General features: G+C 42.4%; 1 protein-coding gene across 1 annotated transcript in view; it reads right to left on the bottom strand.

Moving 5' to 3' along the window:
* il1rapl2 (interleukin 1 receptor accessory protein-like 2) overlaps positions 1-24,903 on the bottom strand; it is a gene marked incomplete at both ends in the record, with an annotated part of 361,181 nt that overhangs the window by 147,776 nt on the left and 188,502 nt on the right. The window contains 2 exons of the mRNA XM_080466033.1: positions 13,000-13,103; positions 15,680-15,849. Of these exons, the coding sequence (XP_080322159.1) occupies positions 13,000-13,103; positions 15,680-15,849 (274 nt within the window). The remainder of the gene's footprint in view (positions 1-12,999; positions 13,104-15,679; positions 15,850-24,903) is intronic.

The raw sequence follows: 24,903 nt of genomic DNA, 5'->3' as shown, positions 1-24,903 counted from the left end.
CTTTAACACTGCACAATGACGACTACCGAAGGACGCCAAGGAAAGACTCAGTTGGATCCTTTTAAGACAACTCTACGCTACTTTAAGAGGTGAACTTGTGCTCGGTACGCCTTTGATGAGCAACTGTGACGATCAGTGTTGTCCTGAAGGACACGGAGACAAGGACTGTGGATGCTGTGAGGCTCAAACTACCACCCTTTGCTTTACACAGCAGCATTTCGAACAGCAGGCCACTCAGAAACGCAGCTCACTTGGTGTTCGCACCTCCTCCTCCGCCCTCCTTTCCCTTCGTCCTGTGTTAGCTCTTTCTTCCATATCTCTACCAAGTCAGATTGTATTTTAGAGCACCTTCAAACCACTTGAACATCAAAGTGTTGAACCCAAGGCTTACTTTTTTTTTTTTTTTTCTTTCTTTCTTTTCTTTCAACAGAACGGCCAGGGCAGCAGGCAATGGCTCAAGTTGGCATGCACTGGCACATGTTAGCCCACGTTGGCAAGAGAGTGGGGCCATCTCAATGACTGCCAAGTCACCGAGGACTGCCAAGCAAACATCAAATGACCGCTCTCTTTTTCTTTATGCCCATTTTCCTCTCCACTCCTCTCTCTTTAGCCATTGTTTATCCCTCTCTCTCTCTCTCTTTCTCTCTCTCGCTCTCTCTCTCTCTCTCTCCCCACTTGCAGTCTTTATCTCCTGCTTGGGAGTCTGTTAATCTGATGAAGACAAAGGTTAAACATTTGGACGGCATTAGAAAACACCCGTGTGTCAAGTATGTGTGCGTTTCCTTGTGTGCGAGCATATCCGCAGAGCGGAGGACTTATCCTCCGCAGCAAAGAGAGACAGGTGGTCCGGCGCACTGGAAAATATCACCGGGGAGGAGCTGAGAGAGAAGGAGCGGCAGAGTGAGAGAGGCGCTTGTGTAAAGAAGAAGAAGAAGAAAAAAAAATACCTAGGAAATGAGATTTCTGCTTTTTATTTGACTTCACCAGCAATTGCAAAGGGGGTGAGAGTGCTTGATGGAATGTGAGACAGGGTAATGACGGTGGAACATTCAGCAAACAGCTATTTATTCGGTGTAGTCACCCGCCCATTAGCCTTGCAACCAGCCATCAAGCCACCAGCAAGAATTTGTCACACCTATACAGACAAAACTGGCTGTTTTAAAGTTTTTCTCCATAAGTAACCGTCTAAATGTTACTCTTCCTGCCACATTAAAAGCCACGTGAAGAGAGGGTTCCATTTTGCTGCAAACGTCAAACTCATTACTTGCCCAGCCATGAACTCCGGTTTGAAGCGGACACATTTTCACATAGGAATGGCGAATCAAAGTTTAATTTACTGTGCCACAACAAAAGAAAAAATTAACATTTAAATTTCAAGGTTATCGTGGCACTATTTTAACCGGTCCGGCAAATTCAGGATTAAAATAGGGGTTGCACGTGGCCCCTGGACCAAAATGTGTTTTACAGCCACACTGCAGGGGTTTATGGTCAACTTCGAGCTTCAATGGTCTTCTTTCAGAAGATGCTCCAAAAAAAGTACCTCAAGATTGAAGTCAGTCACACCTGCATTAATGCCGGAGGTCCAAAAATATGCCTTGGCTCCACCCTTAGAAGACGATATCAAGATATAATATTAGACTGCAGAGGTAGTCTGTCTTCAGAGAAAGTGTGGGTACAAATGATGAAGTCCTTTGTTTGCTCATTAGAGAACTCAAACCACTGAGCTTCCAACCCATGACTAAGTTGGCCGCGTCTGTCAACATCATACATAAATATAACGAGGGGAACATACATACCCACACTGAACCAAACACCAGGGGCTGACCACTCCATCAGAATACATTATTCAACTATCAGGGGTCAAACCTGCTTAAAGAACTTTTGTTTTTTAATGTGAATGTTTGCAAACAACAAACCATGACGTGGATGTTCCTAGAACCTTCTAGTACCGTCAAAATCCAAGTTCTGCTTGTTTGCGTGGGATGGATTGGGGGAAGAAAAATGACTTTTTATGTACGTATGTTTCTCTATGAAATGTCACACTTCCAAAAGCAGTAGTAGTCATAGCAATATCAGTAGTAGTAGTAATGATAGCAACAGTAGTAGTAGTAATAGTAGTAGTATCACTGGTAGTAGTAGTAGCAGTATTTTTCATAGTTCCATCATAACGTTGACCTACAAAGATCAATGATTTGCAATAATGTAATCATCATATGCCCTGTTGTAGCATAATTTCAATTTCACCATATAAATTCATTCAGTGCAGTATTTCCCATAAGCATCTGTGTCCTTTTCATCCTGTGTGAAGTAACATTGTTGTAACACTGAATTATTATTATTATATACTCTATGCTTTGGATTCTTCACCACGTCTTTTCTAAAAATCCTGAATTGTTTACTGGGTGTTTACAAAAATCCCAAACCAAATATTCAGTGCCTGTGTTGCTCTGACAGGAACAGTTTTGTTTTGCCACTAACCAAGTCAATTAGCGAGACAGTTCATGAGCCAAGACGGGCAAGGAGCTGGCGGGCATAGAGTCAACCGTGTAGTTTAGAGAAGCCGGCCAGTTGATAATTCCACCAAAAACCAACTCGGCCAGTCTGCCTGCCACCCTGTCCACAAACCAAACCACAGACCCAACTGAGGCCAGCGCACCAATCAAAAGGTCCCCAAATGAAAACAGCCACTCACTCGGCCAGCTACTCATTCAGCCAACTACAATTCCCCCCCCCAGAAAACTGGGTCTGAAACCAGCGAGTTACTCATTTTCCCCAACAAACACAAACACAAAACAAAAACTCTTCCTCCTAAAAAGACAAGAAGTCGTTCATTTAACACTCCAGTCTGAATTTCGAACATTGTCTAGTAAGCGTGTCCTCAGTTTACTCAATGTCCTCCTGTCCGTCACTTTGTCTCGAGTCGTTGTCGCGCTTCACTTTCGTCTGTGTGTCCCTGTCGACTTTCTCATTCCTTTCTTGCTTCGTTCGGAGGGAAACTCCAGCGTTGCGGCACCGAGGTTTGCTGCAGAGCATTTCTTCGCAGCCTCAAAAGTAAACTGAGACCTCTCACTGTGTGTATCAATTTCATTCCAAATGATGTGCGCGTGTGCACTGCTCTCCTAATGGCAGTGCGTCTATGGACGGTCTTGGGCAGCCACCGCATGGCCTCTCCCCCCACTGAGGTCCTTATACCTGCAGAGAAAATGGATTTTTGCTTTACTTTCCCCCCCTCCTACTTCTTCACTCTTCTTTCCATCTCGCAGCACCCTCCCCTCGACTCTCTCCGTATAATTCCATCTTCTCTCCATCAGCTTTCCTGTGTTTTTTGCTCCGTCTACTTACCTTCTCTCCCCACCCCTCCAATTTAACTACTTTCTCCTTGACTCTCTCTTTACCCTCGCCTCACTCCTTCTTCTTCCCACCCACCTGCTTTCATTTCTTTTCACCCTCTCCCTGTGCACATCTCTCTTTCTCGGTGCCTCATGTGTTACACAATGTTATTTTCTAGTTATTGTCTCCGGAGAGGGTATGTCACTCCACTTTTAATGCCTGTTCACCTTTGGTTTTATGGCAGAGTCACGAGGTTATCCCCTTTTCTGTCGCTTTCACAAACCCACACACCACAGCACACTCGGGTTTCAAAATCAAACAGACTAAAGAGGAACGCATCCGATAAGACACGAGCCACCTGAGCTGCGCCCTTCACCACCACAAACAGTTGGTTACTGATACTAAATGATATGATCGCATTCTTTGAGGAAAAGATGGCTTAAATAGCACATATATTGAACGCTCACAATTGTTTTTTCTTTTTTTCTTTTCTTTCACAAACTCCCAGCTCTTGCTGTTCGTCTTTCATCTATATTAGCGTTTAGACAAGCCTGTAGGACACACAGCAAAGAGCCTTGCCGCAGAGGCTCATGTGGAGGTTCGGCATCAAGCCAAATTTTGATCCAGAACGTGCAATTTGTAGCAAAAGTCCAAAGCGATCGAACAACCGATAAAAATGAGAGGGTCGTTTGGACGTTTGTAACTGGTCAAAATTGAAAATTCCTCCCTGTTTAAATGGAGGGGATTCAAAGTGTTTTTGATGAAGACTGCCAGATGGAAAGTGTTGGTGCAAAAACAGCGCTGCCATAAGTCATAGTGGTTATCAACCCATGCTAGAAATAACTATCCAGCAATTCATGAAAAAGATCAGAGATTTCATAATAGAGTAAAGCTGTAACGCAGGGGTGTCAAACTCATTTTACTTCATGACCCACATACAGTGCAGTTTGAGCTCAAGTGGACGGGACCAGTAGATAATAGCATTATAATATACAAATAAGTAGAATTCTAAATATCTGTCCAACGATGCATTAGTGTATCATTTAGAAGTTCACATTAACACAAACCAAACCTGAAACATGAGTGCAATTTCAACAATATAATGCCTCAGGTCAAAATCACGCTGGATTTATATCAAACTCTTTACCTCTTCAAAGGATGGCCACACATTTTGCTGTGTCCATGTCCACTCTTGGTCCACTGTTGGTACTTTAATGGGTAAATAGTCTGACACATACACAAAAATGGTGACAGAGCTGCCATGTAAAGTTCTTGGGAACAGCTGGGGGTTGAGCATCCCGCCCAGAGTCACTTCAACACTTGGAATGAAAAAGGTAATTAAACCTCAGACTGTCTGATTTCATTTCACCCTACACGACAACATGCGCCATAGTCGCCTAGTCGGCCTTCTGGTCTGTTTACACTCTTTGGCATGGAGTTGAAGGTGGTTGCATTGATTCTCCTAAATAATCTTAGGCTGAAACATTGAATAATTCAACCAAAGTGCAACTTTATATTCGCTTTAAGAAATATAAGCGTGCACTTTGCACTACTTCTATTGCTAAACAGTAGTGAAAGCATGCTTTTCGGCAGCGAGCCGTCCAGCCGTCGTTTGGACGGTCAATTTTGGTAAAAGACGGCTGAAAAAATAGCAGACGGGTTGCTCAAAGCCGTCTAAAATATGTTTATGATGTCCATCACTACTTAACATCGTCGAATTTCGTCTAAATCCATCTTTTTTCGCCAAAATATTGCCAAATATCAGCTCGTGTACGCAACTCACAACTAACTGTGTATTACGCCTGTAATGAGCATTTTGAAAGGCGGCCTCTGATTGGTTCGTAATTCTCTAACATCCCGATACATTCAAATGCTGAAGCAGAGGAGGATTTTCCTTTCCAAGATGCTGAGGAATCATATATGCAGAATCCACACAGGTGGTACTCATTCCATGGACCTATGATCGATCTAATTTTTCATTCCCAAAATGTCGACACGTTTGGATATCTGTACACCCTTCACGGTTTTGGTTAAAGAATAAAATATTCTTTGTTGTGAAATGTTGATTTTGATATAAGTATTAATAATCATGCTTGTCCCCCTACCAATTGTGTCACTGTGACATTCTAAGGCCTTTGAACCGAGCTATAGGTGGCATGCAAATAACAAATGAGATCCAATATTCAATTAAAAACTAATAAGAGGGTCATAGAAACTATTTCAGAGTTAAAAGTCAGCAGGTGCACAGTGTAGGGGTGCAACCATGAGTGAAAGTGACAGTTGGAGTATTTGCCAGTTAGCAAGCGTGTATAGAAAGAGCAAAACCAACAACACCTCCTATGAGCATTGGATCATCCAAATGAATAGAAATGAATAAATCATTGTACAGCTGAAACGAGCTGAAATGAGTTCGTAAGAGTCGATGTATTTCAAAAGACACAACAATGCTACTGGAAAAGTATCTGCTGTCCTCTGTACTAAGCCTGAAACAACATCCATTCAGTCTTTATCTTTACTCCAAGAAATGACGATGTGTGTGCACACATATAACCTGTGTGAATTTAATATTTCTAAATTGCCGAAATCTCAAATGGAAAAAAAAAAACATGAAACTGTAAGATCGAAATCAGAGACGTCTTAGCGAACCTCGATCTAGATCACGGATAACTTTGAAAATTGGGTGGGACGAGCGATGTTTTAAAAACCTTTCGGACTTGTATTGTTCTGCTGTACTGATTCACTGTTTGTTTGGCGAAATATCTTTGATTTTGATATTTGATTTTTAATATGCTTGAAATTTTAAAACAATGAAATAAGTTTAATTGTTTTTCATTGACATGAGAAAATGTCATTTTGCCATCTCCAGAGTGTGCAAAGCCTTGACGTTGCCGTAAGAGGACCTGGAGCCCAGTTGGAGAACCAGTGGTAAGCGCACCATGTGTAGTTATGGAGCGGGAGCATCTCGCATTGAAACTCAGTTCATGAATTGCAACTGTCCAGTCGAGCATGTGTACTGTAATTCTTCAGTCCTCCAGTGTTCAGGCCACTTCCGACTTGTTTTTGGTCTCCAGCCCCTCCTCTCAGTATGCCCACCAGCTAGTCACTAACCTTCTCTGTTGCTCCAGTCACCAGGAGGTAGTTTACAGACGGCTGTTGAGAGTCTGTCGCATAGTGAAGTTGGAAGCTTGACAAGTAAATAATGAAACTTAAACCTGTGTGGGCAATAAGCTTCAATCCATTTTTCACTGTGACTGATGTCTTTTGCACTGTGGCGTTGTTTTCACACAGTCTTCTTCAATCCTTCCAGGGAAAAAAAAACAAAACAACAACAAACCCGAACATGCAACCAGCCACAAAGCTGGGGGCAGACCCAGGGCATATTGCATGAATTATAGAAGCCGGGCCTCTTTGTAGGGGTCATGAAAGGGATCGCTGCTGACTGGGAAAGGCAATCATTTTGCCTTCGGCCAGTGGAGCGCTACCTTGTGTTTAAGAATTCACCTTACGAGTCAGCCCCTTAGAAACAGGTTGAGACATAAAGTTCATGTGATATTTTATCTGCCTTGAAGAAATGTTGTTTTATGAATCACTTTGGGAGCAACTCTGGGCCTAAGATCCTTGATGAAACGTGCTAAACTGCATGTCCTTACACATCATGCAGTACTAGTTTCCATGAGCCTCCCAGGTGAGAAGCAATAATAATACTACCACCATGAGTGTATTGAGTATTTAAATTAAGTTTCTGCATGTATTATTGCTCGAGCTTGACATGGAGTTACTGGATAGAGTAACGTGTGTTGTAAGACATCTACATATCATTATTTCTACTAGTAGTAGTAGTAATAATAATAATCAATAGTTTCAGTCATGTTTTTCAAGACAGAGTTGAAGGATTTTCATAAAGTTTTCAGTTTGTCATTGTGTAAATGGGTCTTTAGACTGACAGTGTTGATAGTCCTGTACCTTAGTTTTTGTGTCACCACTACACAGTGACAGTCTTGTGAGGAAGTGGCTACTACCTTACTGCAGCATTTCAACATTAGCTTTTCATGACTATCTCTTACCCATGTGTATGTACAGTAGCAGTGCTGAACCACTGCAGCTGAGGGAGAGGAAAATACAACTCTCATCATTTCCCCCCCGACCGTCTCTGTCACAGCTTGTTGATTTGAAGAGGACACAGACATCCCATCACACACATCTATCACTGCTGGGAGAACAGAAAGATGGATGGAGAGAGGAGTCGCTCAGAGGGGAAAGGGTTGGAGATGAAAAGAGAGCAGACAGAATAACAGAGGAAACACCAGGTTCTATGACTGTTAATTTATAGCTACGCTCCATATGCTCACGCACTGATCTGAGATATCAGTTGGAACAATGCAATCGGTTATGGTGGCTGCAAAATAACACAAGCTTGTTTGGCTTTGAGGCAGATGTGTTAAGTTGTTATTTCCTTCACTTGCGCTGCCTTCTTTAATGAATTGTGACAACATGATATTTTGCATCAAACTCTTGAGGCTGCTCCTCTCCTCACCTGCGACCGAGAGCCACATTAAAATGAGACTCCAGCCGAGCGGGCAAAGCAATGATCAGTGAGTTTGGAGAACCGTCACAGTGTTCATTGAACGGCAGTAAACACACAATGAAATGTGAGCCATCTGACTTCAACAGAATATTATCCACCAAAATCTGCACAAAACTGCCCACTGACACGTTTTCCTTTCATTGATGCTGCTGAATTGTTCACATCATCCGCAGCTCAGAATTAGTTTCCCTCTCTCTTTCCCGGAAACACACATTCATCTGATTGGTTATTACTGAAAGTTCTCTTTTTTCAAAACTAACTAGCAGTGATGTGGGCATCAAAACGCCCGGAGGCCATTTCTGACCTTTGACCTCTGATTGAACGACCCTCAGGCTGTCACTGGGAAACCCTCAATGAAATGAAAATCACAGTTATTATTAGCTTTATCACATCTAAAATGGTTACATTTTTCACGTTATTGGTCATCATCGCATTACTAGTTGTGTCGAGTATATTGGCTGGCAGAGCTAGTAATTGTCGCCTCACAAAAACAGTGTTCAAACAAAGATAGTTGATAAATAAAATTTAAAAAAAGTTCTTGTTTTCTGAAGTCAAAATTTTTAAATGTTTTTAAATGAAATTATGACTTCCAAGCAAATGCTGGGAAAGAAAAAGTGTAGCAGAAAAAAATTGCTCATAAAAATCGTGTAAATATACAGTATTTTTTTTTTTCTTTTAATAAAAAGTGAATTGTTATTGAGCACAAATCAAGTCGACTTACGACCCCGGCCCTCAATAACAGTGCAACTATACAAAAAGAAAAGCAGCAAATTTAAACTGGAAGAATATAAATTGGTAAAGAATGTTTTGGTGCATTAAAAACAGAAAGCAGCTTCCCTTTGCGTCTTTCTTTGTGTCATGATGAAAACGCTTAATAAAGCTGCATTAGCTGATCTGAAAATACATTTCGGAACAAATTCTGAAAGAAATGAAGGTGCTGAGATTTTTTTTTAATCTTTTCCAAGAGTGACAGGCAGCCAGTGAAGAGATGCTGGAACTCAGAAAAGCAGAACTGTGGCCACATTCTGTTTTTAGCTGTTCGCACAACATATATGCAGCACGAGTGTCAAGGTGAACCAGAACACCGACTCCAGATCCTCGACAGCGTATGGACATAAATGAAGTATCAAACCGCACTTTCAGGCATTTCTACATTACACCGCCCACATTTTCCCAGCTGATGACAGGCTGCGAATCCAACTGGAATTAATCCCGTACTTTTATTACCGAGGCACGGACCAAACTCAGGCAGAGCCGTGTGTCAGGAGATGATGTGAAGTTTCGCTTCGTGGCGGAGGGCGGATATGAAAGGCAACAACTTCTTTATAATGGCAAGAGTATAAATCACATCGGATCAAGGACCATAAACAGACTTAAAAGTGGAGTTTCCTGGTGACTTTCCCCTCTACAGAGAAACACGTTCCAGAATAGTAATAAAGCAAGATCCATTCGGTGGCGCCCCACTAGGAAAGGCGGTGCTGTGGCTCTTTGAGCGTGCGTGTGTGTGTGTGTTTGTGCGTGTGTGTGTGTGTGTGTGTGTGTGTGTGTGCGTGCTAATAAGAGACCCTGAGACAATGACAGACACCAAGCCCTAATTAGGTTGTCATGCTGAGAGAGCAAGGGAAAGACAGAGAGAGAGAGAGTGGGAGAGAGAGCTTATTAAGGAGGATAGGTGTCAAGCTCTGGCAGGAAAAGGAGGTGGGAGGAGAGCGGAGGGGGAGTGGGAATCGGGCGCCGTCGGGGGGAAAGGAACGGTGGAACAAGGGGGTGGGAGGCACAGAGAGCGAGAGAGAGCGAGAGAGCGAGAGAGAGAGAGAGAGAGAGAGAGAGAGAGAGAGAGAAACCAGGCAGTGGAGGAGAAAAAGAGGTATGGAGATGAAGGGAACCCACATTAGGTGCAGGAGGGTAAAAATGAGGAGGAGCAGGGGGCAGGAGATGAAGTGGGAACGGAAGACGGTGAAGGTGGAGAAGGCTGCTGAGGCGGGAGATCAAGCGGCGACGGGAGAGGGTGATTTATGGCATAAAACAAGAGGGGAGCTGTTCTTGTGGCGCTGTTTCATCTTCTTATGTTCAAGGATAAGGCTGCTTAATTGCAACTTGCTGGGGGGGGGGGGGGGGGGGGGGCACGGCGACATTGGTAAAAAGTTACACAAGTCACACAAGCAGAGAGACATTTGGAAGTGCAGTGAAGAAGCCAGCACGCGTGGAGGTAAAGTCGTATGTGACAGCAACTGAAATGTTGCCAATGATCTCTCACCGAGCAGGAAAACTGACTTTGAAACAAAGCACCGCATGGTTAGCGAAAAGATGAACGAGGGAAGACTTGCGCTTTCTATTCCACGTGTCTTGAACTGACTCCGGTCTGTTCTGAAACCAGACTGGATCCTTTATCTGGGTAACTGCGGCGACTATTTAGGCCCATGGTGTCAAACACAAGGGCCGCGGGTCAAAATCAGCACGCCAGAGGCTCTAATCCGGTCGACCACCCACCAAGCAAATGGTAAAAACTTTAAAGAAAAGTTAGATTTTTTTTTTTAAACTAAATTGTGAGGAGCAGTGGACATGATGGTGACGCTGCCATGAAGGCTATCTCATTGTGGAAATGCAAATTAGCCTCAAAGCCATGCTGTCAGGGCGAGTTTGACACGCATAATGCAGCAGCTATAGAATAAAGTCTTTTAGAACATTTCACTGTATGTGTCATTAAACTACTACGTAATGTACTATGTTATGTAATTTCTTCAGAAATATATACACATTTCTTCAAATAGATGTCTGACAAGACAAATTCAAGTGACTGAAACTGTCAACAACATCCTGCACACGTAGCTGGCCTGATCACACAGTCCCCATTCGGTGCTCAATCCGAACACACCCCAGTACTCTTGTTTTGCCAATGATATGCAGAATGTGACATAACACTAGGGCCAGGATCTTGGTCCCGAAATCAGAACTCCCTCCTGCCTCCTTTATAATCACACCAGAGGGCACCACACATCTGGACTGCTTCCTCAAGTGCTGTGAACCAAACAATAGCCCAAACATTGGAATAAATATGCTATATTGTTAAGCGCAATACATGGGAACGAATACATTACTCCTGATGTGTTCAGAGCGTTCTTCTACCTGTACGTGGTGTAATTACAGTGCAGTTAGCTTATCATATCAAGCCAGTGAATTACGTTGCCGATAATTTCTGTCTCCAGGCAACAACCTCAGCTACTGAAGCAGGGGTGGCCAAGTACCGGTGGTACTACAAAGAGCCACATCACACACAATGACAAATAAACTCCCTGTCTCACATAGACGCAAAATGACATAAAGTGAAATACATACATAATGTATGATACATTTCCATGTGGAAATACAAAAGTACAAAATACCAAAGCAAGGCATGGATTTACAGCATTAACAGGAACAATTTCAGCCCCTCAGCCCACAAAAATGGGCAGGGACCGTCTGCAAGTCGCAAAACCCCCACAACAAGTTGTAGCTGCTCTGAATGGTGCATTTATGTACGTCTTAAGAAAATCCAAACTCTGAGTTTCACACGAGAACTATTAACACTTGGAGGAGCCCCACTCCGATGATTTCAGGGAATGGATCAAAGAGCCGCAACCTGACAGGCAAAGAGCCGCATGCAGCTTGCAAGCCGCGGGTTGGCCACCCCTGTACTTAAGTGTTTACAGCTCTTCTAGAGATATTAAGAGCATAAAGGAAGTTGTAATTAGACTCCGGTTCTCTGTGCATTTTCTCAGCAGTCAGTCGCTGCATAGTGAGTATCCATCCACTGACAAGCATTAAAGAGTGCCACAAGAGGCATCAAGTTACTAGCAAAGTATAGGCTAAAACAGCTAAAATCATGCTGCATCTGAGCCTTCTGAGTAAATTAGGTTCCCGGTGAAATACTTCTGCTGGAGTCTGTGCTCGTCATTGAAATATCTCTCTTTAGATCTGCCCAAAACAGTCACATAATGATGCAGAGCTTAACAAAGACATAAATTCCAAATGAGTCAACGTGTAATTCATCAAAATGTCATTACTTAAGAGGCACCGGCTGAAAAACAATCAACACTCTGCATACTGTACTTCCAGGTAAAGACGTTCTGTCAAATGGTCTGGCTGTCAGACTTTACGGTCGACTCTTGATAACAAACTGATAACTATCCTACATATTAAAGGTTTTTTTTTGCCAAAGCCAAATACAGCTAATGTCCAGAGAAAAAATAATAATAATTTGGTTCAAACTTCACTCATTGTGTTCTTTTCTCAAAATGAGCAGTTTGATGTAATCATCCTGAGTCCTGTGGCTGTAGCCCACCTGTGCAGGCACCCCCAACAATCTACACTCAGAAATCTATTGTTAGGTTGTTCCTCTGTGACGGAAACAACAACAAGAAGTTAAGTCTACGAGCACCGCTGCAGGTCAGAGTCAGGCCAAAAATATTCTGTTTGGATGCTTTTCAAAACCTTCACTGAGAGTGTGTGTGTGCATATTTTTTCTCTCTCCAAGGTTTAAGAAGTGAATGTGTTGGGGTTGGGAAGTGAAACTTCAAAATAAAGTCTGTGTTTTTGTTCGGCAGACTTTGACCGAGCTCCCATCTGGGGGACAGAAACTGCATTTATGTGATATCCACAACAATACACCCATGTGAAGCAGAAATACTCCTGAATCATACTTCCTCGGGGAGTGCTGGCTTCAGCTGTTCCACCCTGGGGCAGATGCGCGGCAGCACCGAGTTCGCGATCGAGCTGGACGCAAAAAAAAAAAAGCAAAGCAAGGCAGCGGAGCCGGTTTATTTCAAGATCCAAGATACAAAAACCGTTGAAGGCTTCCTGATTTTTTTTTCCACCGCTTGTTTTCTCGGACAGAAATGAGCTGATTTATAGTCTAAGAAGATTAGAATACTATAGGGACCTTCAAAATAAAGCCGAAGATTTCACCTATTGACATTTTGCGAGTGGAATAACTGACAGATTGAATATTGTAACGTCTCTCTTCAACGCTAAGGGCTGTTTGGTTTCAGCCAGCGCTCTATCCAGAATAAACACGGCAAACTGCTTCATGTCTGCGTGCTTCTTACCTTAGCACGCAGGTGTAGAACCCATTGTCCTCCATTTCTGCAGATCTGAACCAGATAGAGTCGTCTTCTTTGCTCAACCGGTGACCTGAGAAGATGATCGGCTCCTAAAGAAGGATGCATAGAAACAACGAGGTCAGAATTTAAATCAATAAAGCTATCCCCACTAATTACTGCTTTAAGACTGTATGACTTTCAATCCTCACAATTTTATTAATTATGAGGATCTAATGCACACATTTCAGTGAAAAAGTACCTTCTGTCTAATCTCTGATTGACAAAAACACTCATCAATAGCAACATAGGTTTGGTGTAGATTGTACAAAGTGTCTTCTTGTGACATGCTGAACAATGGTTCAATAACTTTTTGTAGTAAAAACTGAACATTTTAGTTGAGTTTTATCTTTTCGTTGATACAAAAATGTTGTTGGGAGTCGCCGAAACGGGCACTTTGGAAAATAGGTTTCTAGAAGCTTTTCAAAACGCACCGCTCTCCATCTGCAATAATTGCAAATCATTTATTATTCAGACATAATAACAATGAAAACCTGAATATTACAAGTTACCAACTCCAACAATATTTCAAATGAAGCACGTGTTTCAAATGACCTCCTGTTGCTTTGACTTTCTTAACGTCAGGTTCGGCGATGGAGCACACTTCTTGCTCTCCAGCCGTGTCAACATCAAGACCATTGTGTTTTAAGCTACACGTGTCCCAGACAAGGTGCTTCAAAGGCCTTTACTCTATTAAATGTGTGGCCTGGGTGGCTATTTCAAAACATGTCCTCGTCTCATCTACTTTGGTTTGAAAAGGAAGTAGTCGCTGTTACACACTGTCACCTTATGGAGAGGTGCTCAAGGAGTTCTAGCGAACGCCTGAGAGCAACTGTGGGGGGAATAGAAATGTGCAATGGTTCCAGCAAAATGGAGCGACTGTACATGCGGCCAACACCATGATGGAGTGGCTGGACCAATGATTCCCAGATCGGCCTCATCAGCCGGAGCCGGGGACCCGAGTGGGATCCGCATTCACCCGATCTGAACGCCCCAGATTTTCATCTCTGGGGGTTCTTGAAGGACCAATCCACAATCCATTGCCAAGTTGAAAGCAGCCATCAACCAAAAGATTGTGAAGAGTGCATCAGAGGTTGAGGTTTGTACCCTTTTGGATGAAAAGTAAAAGGTTACTCTGGTGACACAATTCAATATCAAACTGTTTCTTTGGAAACCTACAAAAGACCTCTTCTATATCCTGAAATGACGCATTGGTTTCAACTTCAACCTGTCCGAAGCCACCAACCCTAACTCTATCCTTTTTCCCCACACCATCAGCTTCTTGTTTAGCTATTAAGAGATTCCTTTTAAATAAGGTCTTTCGGAACACGAGGAACTGGCTTCTCCACTGAATTTACTGCATAAACATAAATAAGAAAGGAAAAAGCATATCATGAAATGAAAGTGCACCCCAGATTCAGTTTGTACGCCAACCACAGTCCCTCTGAATGCACCGGCATATTAAAGGTATCATCAGGTCGAAATGCAATCCACCTAAATCCTGCGTGACTACTCTGAAATAATCCACACCGCCTGGAAAAGAAAGACAATTTTTATAATATCACATGGGAGCACAGTGTGATTTATCAGTCCTTCCCGTGTCTGTGTATCTGCGATTACTCAAGCAGACACAGCCAAGTCCGCTGAAAGAGAAGACGAGCTCGTCCCGCAACAAGCCTGCTGGATCTGCTTTTGAATGACTTCCTTGGAATGAAGAGCTTATGTTACGTCTGGGTCTCCACGTCGGTTGGAAGCCTGGAGTGCTTTCCAATTAGCAAGTGATTAACAAACAGTGCAATATTCTAATGTGTGGGTTTTTACCCTGGAAATGGAGGAATCGGGGGTAATCGGATTCAGCGTCAAATGCAGGGCAACAAGGTTTCAGGATGGATCCTTGTCTTTTTTTTAAAACTCTCATCGGGAACTTTATTTCTTTGTTATTAATAGTATCACGTCATGGGGATATTGATTAAATTAGAATAATGCATTAGTATGCAAATAATACTGTGAACCAAGCATCCTGTGGTTAGGCATTTCCCTTAAGTTCAACAAAACTTTACACTTTTCTTTCTAGAAGATTTTTAAAAAGAAATCTCAGTTTAAAATACTGAGTTTACAGTTTAAACCCCCTTTGCTCTCAAAAAGTTTTACTACTACTGACACAATCTAAACAGCCGTGTAGCTACTTGAAGAACATTCCTGGCCAACAGTTCCCTCCTGTGAAGGGTTGGAATAAAAGCAGTTCACTTTCCCAAGTAGGCTTTTATTTCTAGAATGCGTCACTTAACGAACTCAGACAAAACATTATGCAATGTTAGTGATCTCTGGTGCCCTACTAAAGGGTATCTAATGAAAGAAAATGTAAAACTAAACAGATTTTATTAATCCCCATGGGGATAATCCTCTTTTTCCATTGACCCATCAATGTGTGGCCACATCGTGGTGCAGACGAGGGTCCCCTCTTCCACCGCCCACTAATCTTTATTTACGGAGGGAAAGGCAACTTTTTGAAAACGCATGTGCAAGACAGCCATGATATACTGTTTTTCTGCACATGCGCGGGGAGATGGACAGCAACAACAATGGCGGCCGCCAAAAGCGGCATGACACCTGGACCGAGTGGGCTCACCTCGGCGTCTCCTTTGTTCTTGTACCAGATGAGGCGCAGCTTGGCGTTGGTGGCCATGGTGTAGTTGGTCCGGATGTAGCTGTAGAACAAGGCACATTTGACCCGGACGGGTTCCCCGGCCAGAACGTGGTACTCCTTCAGATCCACCGACCAGTCGATGCATCCGTCCACTGTAATCAAGAGGAGAGGGGAAGAGTTGCTGAGAGCGAGAGACAGAAAGAGCATGCACCGCTTGGACAGACTGGAAACGAATCTCTCAGCAGGAGGAAGGAACTTAATCATCAAACGGAGCTGGAGACTCAAGTAGGTTAGAAATCCAAACTCCTCTATAAGATGTGAAATTAGGTTTCAGGAGATACAGTGACGATCTGACGGTGAGGGGGGGGGAAGATGCAGGAGAGGTGGCGGGTATGAGTGGCAGGTAGATTGTTTTATTTTGGTTCTTTGGCAATATTGTTTCTAAACTCAAATATAAAGAAGTGATGAATATACAATGTATATGTGCATGTGAGTGTAGTTTTCTTTTTGAAGTTTAGGAGGGTAGTGGCAATAAAGTAGGATATTAAAAGAGTCAGAGCTTTTTTTTTTTCTCATAGACGTATGAAGTGAAGTCACAAAGAGAGGAAATAAAGAAAAAAGTGTGTTGGGGCTGGAATTGAACACCTGGGATATATATATAAAAAAAAAAAAAAAGAAAAACGGGGGGGGATTTTGTCATTTTCTTTCCTTTTGAATTCATTCTTACATCATTGTATTGGCCGAAAGTCAAAGAGGGTGAAAATTGAGGAGAGAGGGGATTGGTGAGTGAATGAAAGGAGAGAAAAAGAGGAGATGGGGTGAGGCCAGGTCAGGTGGAACGGACAGAAAACAAGCGGTGGACAGCGAACGAGGAGGAGATGGTGAGGCGTGGAGGTCAGCGTGGGAAAATGACAGGGAGCGTTCCCCAAATGGACTTTCCCCCTCCTTGCTCCCCTCTTCTTTTTTTCTTTTTTTCTAACTCCCCCTGACGGTCTTGAGGCTCAGATAGATGCGTTGCAGGCTGTGGACATGCCGTCCCCCCACGGTCCTGCATCCTGATTGTTCTGCTCCTGACCCTAACCCAACAACTCATCTGTATACGATCTGGAGATAACATGCTAATGAGCAATTTGCTGAAATACCCCCATTCTTTTCTTCGCAACAAAAATTATACAACACAGGCACATGTTTTAACTATCAACATTCAGTCTATTACAGTTCTGCCACTCAGAGCCACTGAAAACGCAACTTTTTGGAAACTGCTCCCAAGGTGAAACTTTTGGAAAACGTCGATGGCAGAAATGCTGTTACTGCGCACGCCGTAGTAAATACTTCTTATGCTCGTGTGTGAGTAGATGGACAATAAGAAACATGGTGACCTCACGAGTGTCATGAACCCCAGACCATAACTTCCTCCCACCGTCAATGTTTATAGCGTATAGCGTAACAACTAACGGCATCCACCAGTGGCCCAACATGAAAACTGCATCACGTCCAGCTCGTTTTCAAAACATTTCTGTGTAAACATGAAACTTTCTGAAACAAACAGTGTTTCCACTCAACACGTTGTGTAAACAGGGTCTAAATCCACTGTAGCTGAACATCTGTACAGATGCAGTATCAGCTGCTGCTAAATGTGTTGCTAATGCTATGCTAATGACTAAAGAAATAGTCAAAAGTCGAACAAATTAATGAATCCGTTGAGCTCAAGCTTCTTTCAAGTGTTTTAGTATCGAGTCTGTTTTGACTCAAACTTTGTGAGATTTAGTGTCATTCATGTAATTGCTATTGTTTTAAAGTTATTTAGTGACTAATCTGACGCGGTATCTACAGCTGAAATAAAGTCATTCGTTATCACTGAAAAAAATCTGAATCGATGGATTTAATATCATAGAAATGTATACTACTACAAGCAAACGCAAGTAAATGTATGCACTTAAAATGAATAAAAAAAGATGAAATACAAAAAAAAAAGAAAAAAAAAGAAATATATACTACTTTTTATTTGTAGTTTTACAGACATAATGTTTATTCATCCTTCCATCGCTGATATCAGTTTATCCAATTCAGGCTAGTAGGAGTCGATTTGTATTTTTTAACCAATTAGCCTCGAAGGCATTCTTTATTTTACATTTAGAGGAATATTCAAATAATCAATAATCAATATTGCCATATGCAAAGAAAAGCTTTAAAAGTAGTGGCTATGTTCCAGTCACGTGGATCGGTGGAAGAAACCCAACAACATCTCAGCACTCCCAGTGAAGTCACTACTCAGAGATTTAAAGACTTCATTTGCGTGAAATTTACGGCCACATGCTTAATTGGTCACATTTATAGATTTAGCAATATGCATCCGGTCACAAGGCGACAGCTGAGATTTACTATTGCACAGTTAGTATCACACACACACACACGCCGGCAGATTTATAACGCCCACAATTGCTGCTTCGCCCTCACAAATTAGTACACACACACACACACACACACACACACACACACACACACACACACACACACACACACACACACACACACACACACACACACACACACACACACACACACACACACACACACACACACACACAACAGAACAATGAGGCTGAATGTAGCTGCAGGTCAGAGTCACAACTAACACCCAGTATTTCATTCATCTTCACTCTTACACCTCCGATGCCCTGTGCACATGTGTTAATCTGTGTTTGAGCACGAGTGGGTGGGTGTGTGCATGTGTGTGGGCGGGTGTGTGTGTGTGTGTGAGAGAGAGAGAGAGAGAGAGCAGCTGTCTGTAGACATATTAAATGCGTGGGCGAGGTGTTAGCCCGGGTAGATAAATCATTCTCATCAGCTCGATCTGCATATGGATGCTCTCAAACGGCAGATTGAGAATAACCCCGGATAAAAGGTAAAGTTTTATAGTTTGAGAAAGTGCATACATACAAGCACACAAAAAGTCAGAAATCCAACAGCACGAATGTGTTTATTTATCTTTTTGACGACAGGATTTTTTTTTTCAAGTGCAATTGGTGTAAAAAACTTGTGTGTGCAGGGTGAGGCATTTCAATATAAATAATCAGCAAAATGGTTGTTGTGAAAGGATCACACGGGACAAATGAAAGAAACCTGAAAACCTCTGTTGGAGGACCTGATGATTGTCAAGTCTACATTATTATTCCATAAATCCGACTGGAAGGTTTCATGTAGAATGTCAAGTTAACTTATTGCAAGACATTTTGGCTTCTCCACATGGGACAATAAAAGTTAGATATATTACAAACAAACTGTACATTACATGAATCGAAATTAGGCTATTAGGGTGTGTGCAGTGTGCGGCACATTTAGTCCGAACTTGTCAATCAAGCATAAAGCCTTTCAGAGCCTCCAGCCTGTCTGCACGCCTCCCACAATCCCCTGCAATACCTCTACAGCTGCTGCCATAATAATAGCTTGACCTGACCCACACACACACGCACGCACGCACGCGCACACACGCGCACGCATACACAAAGTCTATCACCCCTCCAGGGCAATTTACACCCTGCGTGAGAGGGAAAAGAATTGAGGGGAAGGAAAAAAGAGGAAAGTAAAAACAAAAGAAAGATGGTGGGAGACCAAAATTAGAATGAGAAAGAGTTGAAGATGTGTGTGTGTGTGTGTGTGTGTGTGTGTGTGTGTGTGTGTGTGTGTGTGTGTGTGTGTGTGTGTGTGTGGGTGTGTGTGTGTGGGTGTGTGCGTGCGTGCGAAACCTGCCATTTGCCCCCCTGGTTTGTGCTGATGTTCAATTTCAGCACAGCCAACTCGATAGTTACTTCTTTTCTGTGAACACATTTTATGAGAATAAGCTTTAGCTTAGATAGAGTTTTATATACAGTGTGTGCCTTCAGGATATAACGTGTGTGTGTGTGTGTGTGTGTGTGTGTATACTTCTCAAAAAGAGCAAGGAAAAGCATGAAAAAGGGTGTTTGCCATTTTCAAAATGACTCCTCAAAATAAGGTGCACTGCTGCACAAACCTGAGGCAAACACACACACACACACACGCACACACTAAAGCAATCTTTTTTGCAAGCTGTATGAATATGGTAATGCACGTGTGGGTTATGGCCTCCATTCATTGCTATGGAGTTACAACGACATCGATCAGCATACATGACTCTCTCTCACACACACACACACACACACACACACACACACACACACACACACACACCCACACACACCCGCGCGCACACACACACACACAAGCAGCACCCATAGTAAAGCTCCCAGGGCCATAGACGTGCACATACACTCGTGCGTTGGGGCCGAATAAATGGAGTTGACCACAATCTGCCCTCTGTCTAATGCTACCAAACAGACTGAAATTTATTCACACTCACATAAAAACACACACACACGCACACACAAACACGTATGCACGCACACACGCACACTTCTTTGTTCCAAACAAAAGAAACGTGACATTTATTAAAAGCAAAACGGCTGCTTGCCAAACATGATGTTGGTGCTGATGAGTGAGTGTGTGTAATTGAGTGGACTGTAGGTGACAAAGGTACAAACGAACAAAACACTCCAGTTTCTCTACACGACAATACCTTCATGATTTCACACTGAATAACATCGAGTTCACGACAAATGTGACAAATATAGGTTTAATGGTCTGCCCATTGTCTCCATTTGTTTTCCATTTCAATTAATGTTAAACATGTTGAAACTCATATACTGAATGTTCATGTATAGTGTTACTGAAACACAATCAAAATACATAAAATAGACTTTCACCCAAACCACAAACAACACAATCAAGTTCCAAGCCCAAATCTTAACCTAAGTGCAACCCTGAGCACTAAAACTACATCAGAACGGTTGACAAGATCTAAACATCAATAGTTTTCGCATTGTTCGTCCCCAAAAATCTAATTTTAGACTCTAGCTAGTCCAATAAGTCAAATCTGCCTTTTTTTTTGTGAGCTCTGTTCATAGAGTGAGTAGCCTTGCAATCCGAAGCGTATTCATTAAATCGCTGTGCGATCATGCGCTGATGTGTCCTTGGACAAGGTACTTTAACCCCAAGTTGTTCCCAAAGGAGAGCAAACACCTTTTTCGATGTTGGTGTGTAAATATGTTGATCTTTCAAAGCAATTTGAGACTTATATATTACACACTACTTGGTGTGTCACAAACTAAAGGCATTTCCATTAAGCTGAAACTATTTTTTTCCCCTCCATTCTGAGACAACTGTTGACATCGGTTTTCCATCCAGAAGACGCTTCTCTTTTTTCGACCAAATGGTCAGAGTGTCCTGGAACACAGTGCGCTATCTGAAAGACCGGGGAAAAAGGGATTTGATCAGTCAGGCTCGAGGCGAGGCTCAGCACCATGTCCAACGGAGCTGCAGCCCTGGCAGGAGCCTCTTGACACAGTTACTGTCGGGGCCGTGTGCAGCTGATTCATAGAAATAAGAATTTGCAGTTTACTTGAACATTTCACAAGCATCTTCAGCTTGTGGCTTGTTGGCTTTTTTTTTGGCAAATCAGGTCATGAAACAGGGGAAAAAAAAAGGGGGGGGGGGGGGGGGGCTTTCGCAAAAAGTGCTAAAAGAAGAACAAATAGATAGTCAGAAAACCTCAAGAATAAGGAAGTAGTTTTGTTAAGAGGCACTTAATGGAAAGTGATGAGTCCTATTTCCCTTGGAAGCAGAACACATCAGACCTTCCTATTAGCTGTAATAAGTCCCAAAGAGGTACATATGGATAGATGAAGGGACAGATTGAGGGAGGTGCAGATGGAAGATGAAGAGGAGGAAAAAAACACAAACCCGTGGGTGAACAGGAAATGTGGCCCTATCAGGGGAGAAGATAAAAATAAAAATAAAAAAATAAAAAATAGTGGGTCGCTTTTCCTTATCGAACTCCTCCTCATTGAATAATGACGGCGGAAATAAAGGTAAGACAAGAGGGGCGGTGAGAAAGCGTAAAGACGGGAAAAAAAGTTGTTTGTCGCACCGTAAATAAATCAACGTCAAATTAAATGTGCTACCGCGGTGTAATTGTGCTAATAAATGAGATCAGGGTGGTGGTGATTGATGATCCATCACACGCTAAAGCTAATGTTGGTGTTTCTGAAAATGAAGGCCATATTTCCCACTAAGCCCAAAGCACACGCCTCCATTACTATTAAGCCGAAGAAGAATGTGGCCCCAGACCAAATATTGAGTTTGAATTTTTTTCTAAACAACGTTCAATGTTGCCAAACAATTTCATGCATTAGTTACATGGAGGCAGTCACAAACAGTCTACATCACGCAGAAAAAAACAGGGAGAGACGCAGAATTGCAAATACTTTACTTTGCAAAACAAGTCGTCCTCAGAAATCACAGTCCCACGAGACCGTCTTCCATTCTCTGACAAAAAACTCACGCCCGGTGTCAGAAAAATTGTGTGTGGGAAGATTGTGGACAAAGACGGCGAGGCCACCGTTTCGCTGGGAAAGTCTTGGCTCCAGAATGGAAGTCAATGATTCTAGACCAAGGACAGAACTTGAAAGCGTCGGATGGCATTTCCGCTGACACTTCACATCCGTCACACAGTGCCATGACGTGCCGTGAACTCCATGTCTCCCTAATTCAGAATGGTGTGAGCCGCAGACAATCTAACAGGATGAGACGGTGTCGACTCTTTATAGATCAAAAATGCATCATTGATAAACTTGCCCTCCCCCAACCCTGTCTGATGGCTCAGTGCATCATCCCTTTATCCAACCATCCTTGATGTGCATGGTATGCTAAGGAAATCCAAACAGAAGTGACGACTTGATAATTGGGAAACAGCTGATTTCTTCCATTTTTGAAAAAAAAAATAATAATAAAAAATAAAAAACTACAACCATATTATCCTAATTGTGGGTGTTGAAATGAGACTTGGCCAATCTGCCTTCATAAATTTCAGACCTAATTACCTTATAGAGACTATGACTTTCCTAAAGTCTTCGTCGGGAATGGCAGAATGGCTATCCACACTTTAAAGCTTTACAAAGGCTCTGATCACTTCTCAACAATTAGCAGCCACACGATCCTCAAAGCAGCTTTCATACCTGATATATTACAGGGGGAAGAATAGAAGAAGACACCCAAGTGTTTATCAGTATTTTACAGAGGTTCGTCATCAAAAACTTGGTACTTAGACAACTTTCGAAGAAAGCTTCTTCTTCTAACTGCAAACAGCACCAATCAAAATCATTAAGTAAACTGATTTGTTTGCCATTAGAAGAAGAGATGGAGTAAAACTTGGAATAGCAAATGACTGGCAGCGATGGAACGGTTATCTGTTCAGGGTGTATTCTGCCTTTCACCATGTGTGGATGGATGGATGGATGGATCATCAAAACAAACAACATCTTCATCACCACAGTTCCATTCTGAATTCTGCAAATGAAGCTCTATATCAAGCCTGATGCTTAAATGGTCCTGATGCTGTGATGAAGTTCAAGTAGGACTCTCGGCTTCAATGAGGAAGAGTAAGTTCGAAATGAAAAAAAAAAGGCATAACTTTGAAACATTTCCATAACCTGGACTCAAGAGGTTATAAAAGTGATTAGGGAAGCAGACTTGGGATCAGAAGTTCGCAGGTTCGAATCCACACCCTGCAACAGGCCACTACTGTCAAGACCCTCGACCCTCATCTGCCCCCCCGAGTGCCATGCTAAATCAACCCACTGCTCCTAGGAGTTCCTTACGAATTCCACAAGGGGATCAATAAAGTATGCTTTCTTTCTTTCAATTGCTCACAGATTGATGTAACCTGAACCCTGAACCAGTAAGTTACTCTATTAGCAGACCCCTGGACCAGAGACTGAAGCCCTGACAAAGAAATATTCACAGTTCCTCCATAAATCATTTTGCTCCTTTTTACTCACAGTGGAAGAATGATAAGGGAAGGATAGATTTGCAAGAACAAAGGAAAGAGCATTATACGACTGCAGGACTACAAGCATCCGTTGCAAGCATCGTTATTGAGAAACCTTTCACTGGATTATAGATTTAATTAAAGGACAAACAATACAAAGTCTATAAAAAAAATCCAAAGATGAACTAAGAAAGGATAACTTCTATAATTTTTTAAAAAGCCCATGATGGAGTAGCTCTGGAGGCAAATCTTATAAAACCACATGTCTTTGGTAGGATGAACTCAAGAAAGAAGTGGTATCTGAATAATATTTCATTTTTATAGCTTGATATATTTGGGAACAATAGATTCCAGTTGCCTGGAAGTGAGATACCAAGTTACATGCTGGGTTCTTTTTTTTTTTTCTTGTACTGAAAACTGAGCGTATTCCTGAATGAAATAAACATGTTGTTGGAAAAAAAAAAAAAAAACACTGTCAAAGATTATTAGACAAAGAGAAATGGAGGCTTGCGATATGAGACCTGAAATGTAAATAGAAAGCCAATTAGGCGATACATAGTGACAATATACAGCATGCCAACATATCAGTGGAGAAAAAAACAGGAGGCAAAGATTAAAAAAAAAAAAAAAGAAAGTCCCTAACTGGGCATGAAGAAGCACAAATAGATCAAAAAAAGCATAAGGAAAGAAAAAAGGCAAGGAGATCAAAATCACTGTGCTGGAACATGTCTGCCGAACTGTATCAATTACCTGCATCCAGGCTGCAATTCCCAGATGTCAACTGTTCCGCTGTACGTACATATTTGTTTCCCACTTTGTTGTTTCCAGCACATTTCCATCCGCTGAACCACTTCCCAGTTCAGCGCTGCAGAAGTCAACTATCCCTGCTGTTGCTCGCTGGCTGAACAATTGTGGATAAAGAAAAGAAAAAAAAAATGTACTGTTTGATTCCTAAAAAGATTGTTTTTATTAGTTGATTGTTGAATAGCATATTGTTTTGACCTATCTCAATTACGATCTGCTGGAAGCACCAGGGAGACTCGAGGCTGCGTCCGATATTTGTTTAGAGGCATGAAGCCCGGAGCTCTGATGGTTCCAGAAGGTACCGCTGATTGTAGAAGGAGCTCAAACATGTCCACGATTAAACCTGTTTGGACTCAACGGTCTCTGTTGCAACGCTGGTACTGATTTCTGGTCCCAATGGGCCCATATCCTCAATATTTTGAAGATCACCCGACTCCAAAACACTCTCGCGTAGTAGACATGTCATTATGAGGAAAGCCTGCTGATGAGCCACTCATTA

This window comes from Lipophrys pholis (genome assembly GCF_963383615.2).
Source record: "Lipophrys pholis genome assembly, chromosome: 6".
NCBI lineage: Eukaryota > Metazoa > Chordata > Actinopteri > Blenniiformes > Blenniidae > Lipophrys > Lipophrys pholis.
This window is presented reverse-complemented; position numbering and strand designations above follow the sequence as displayed.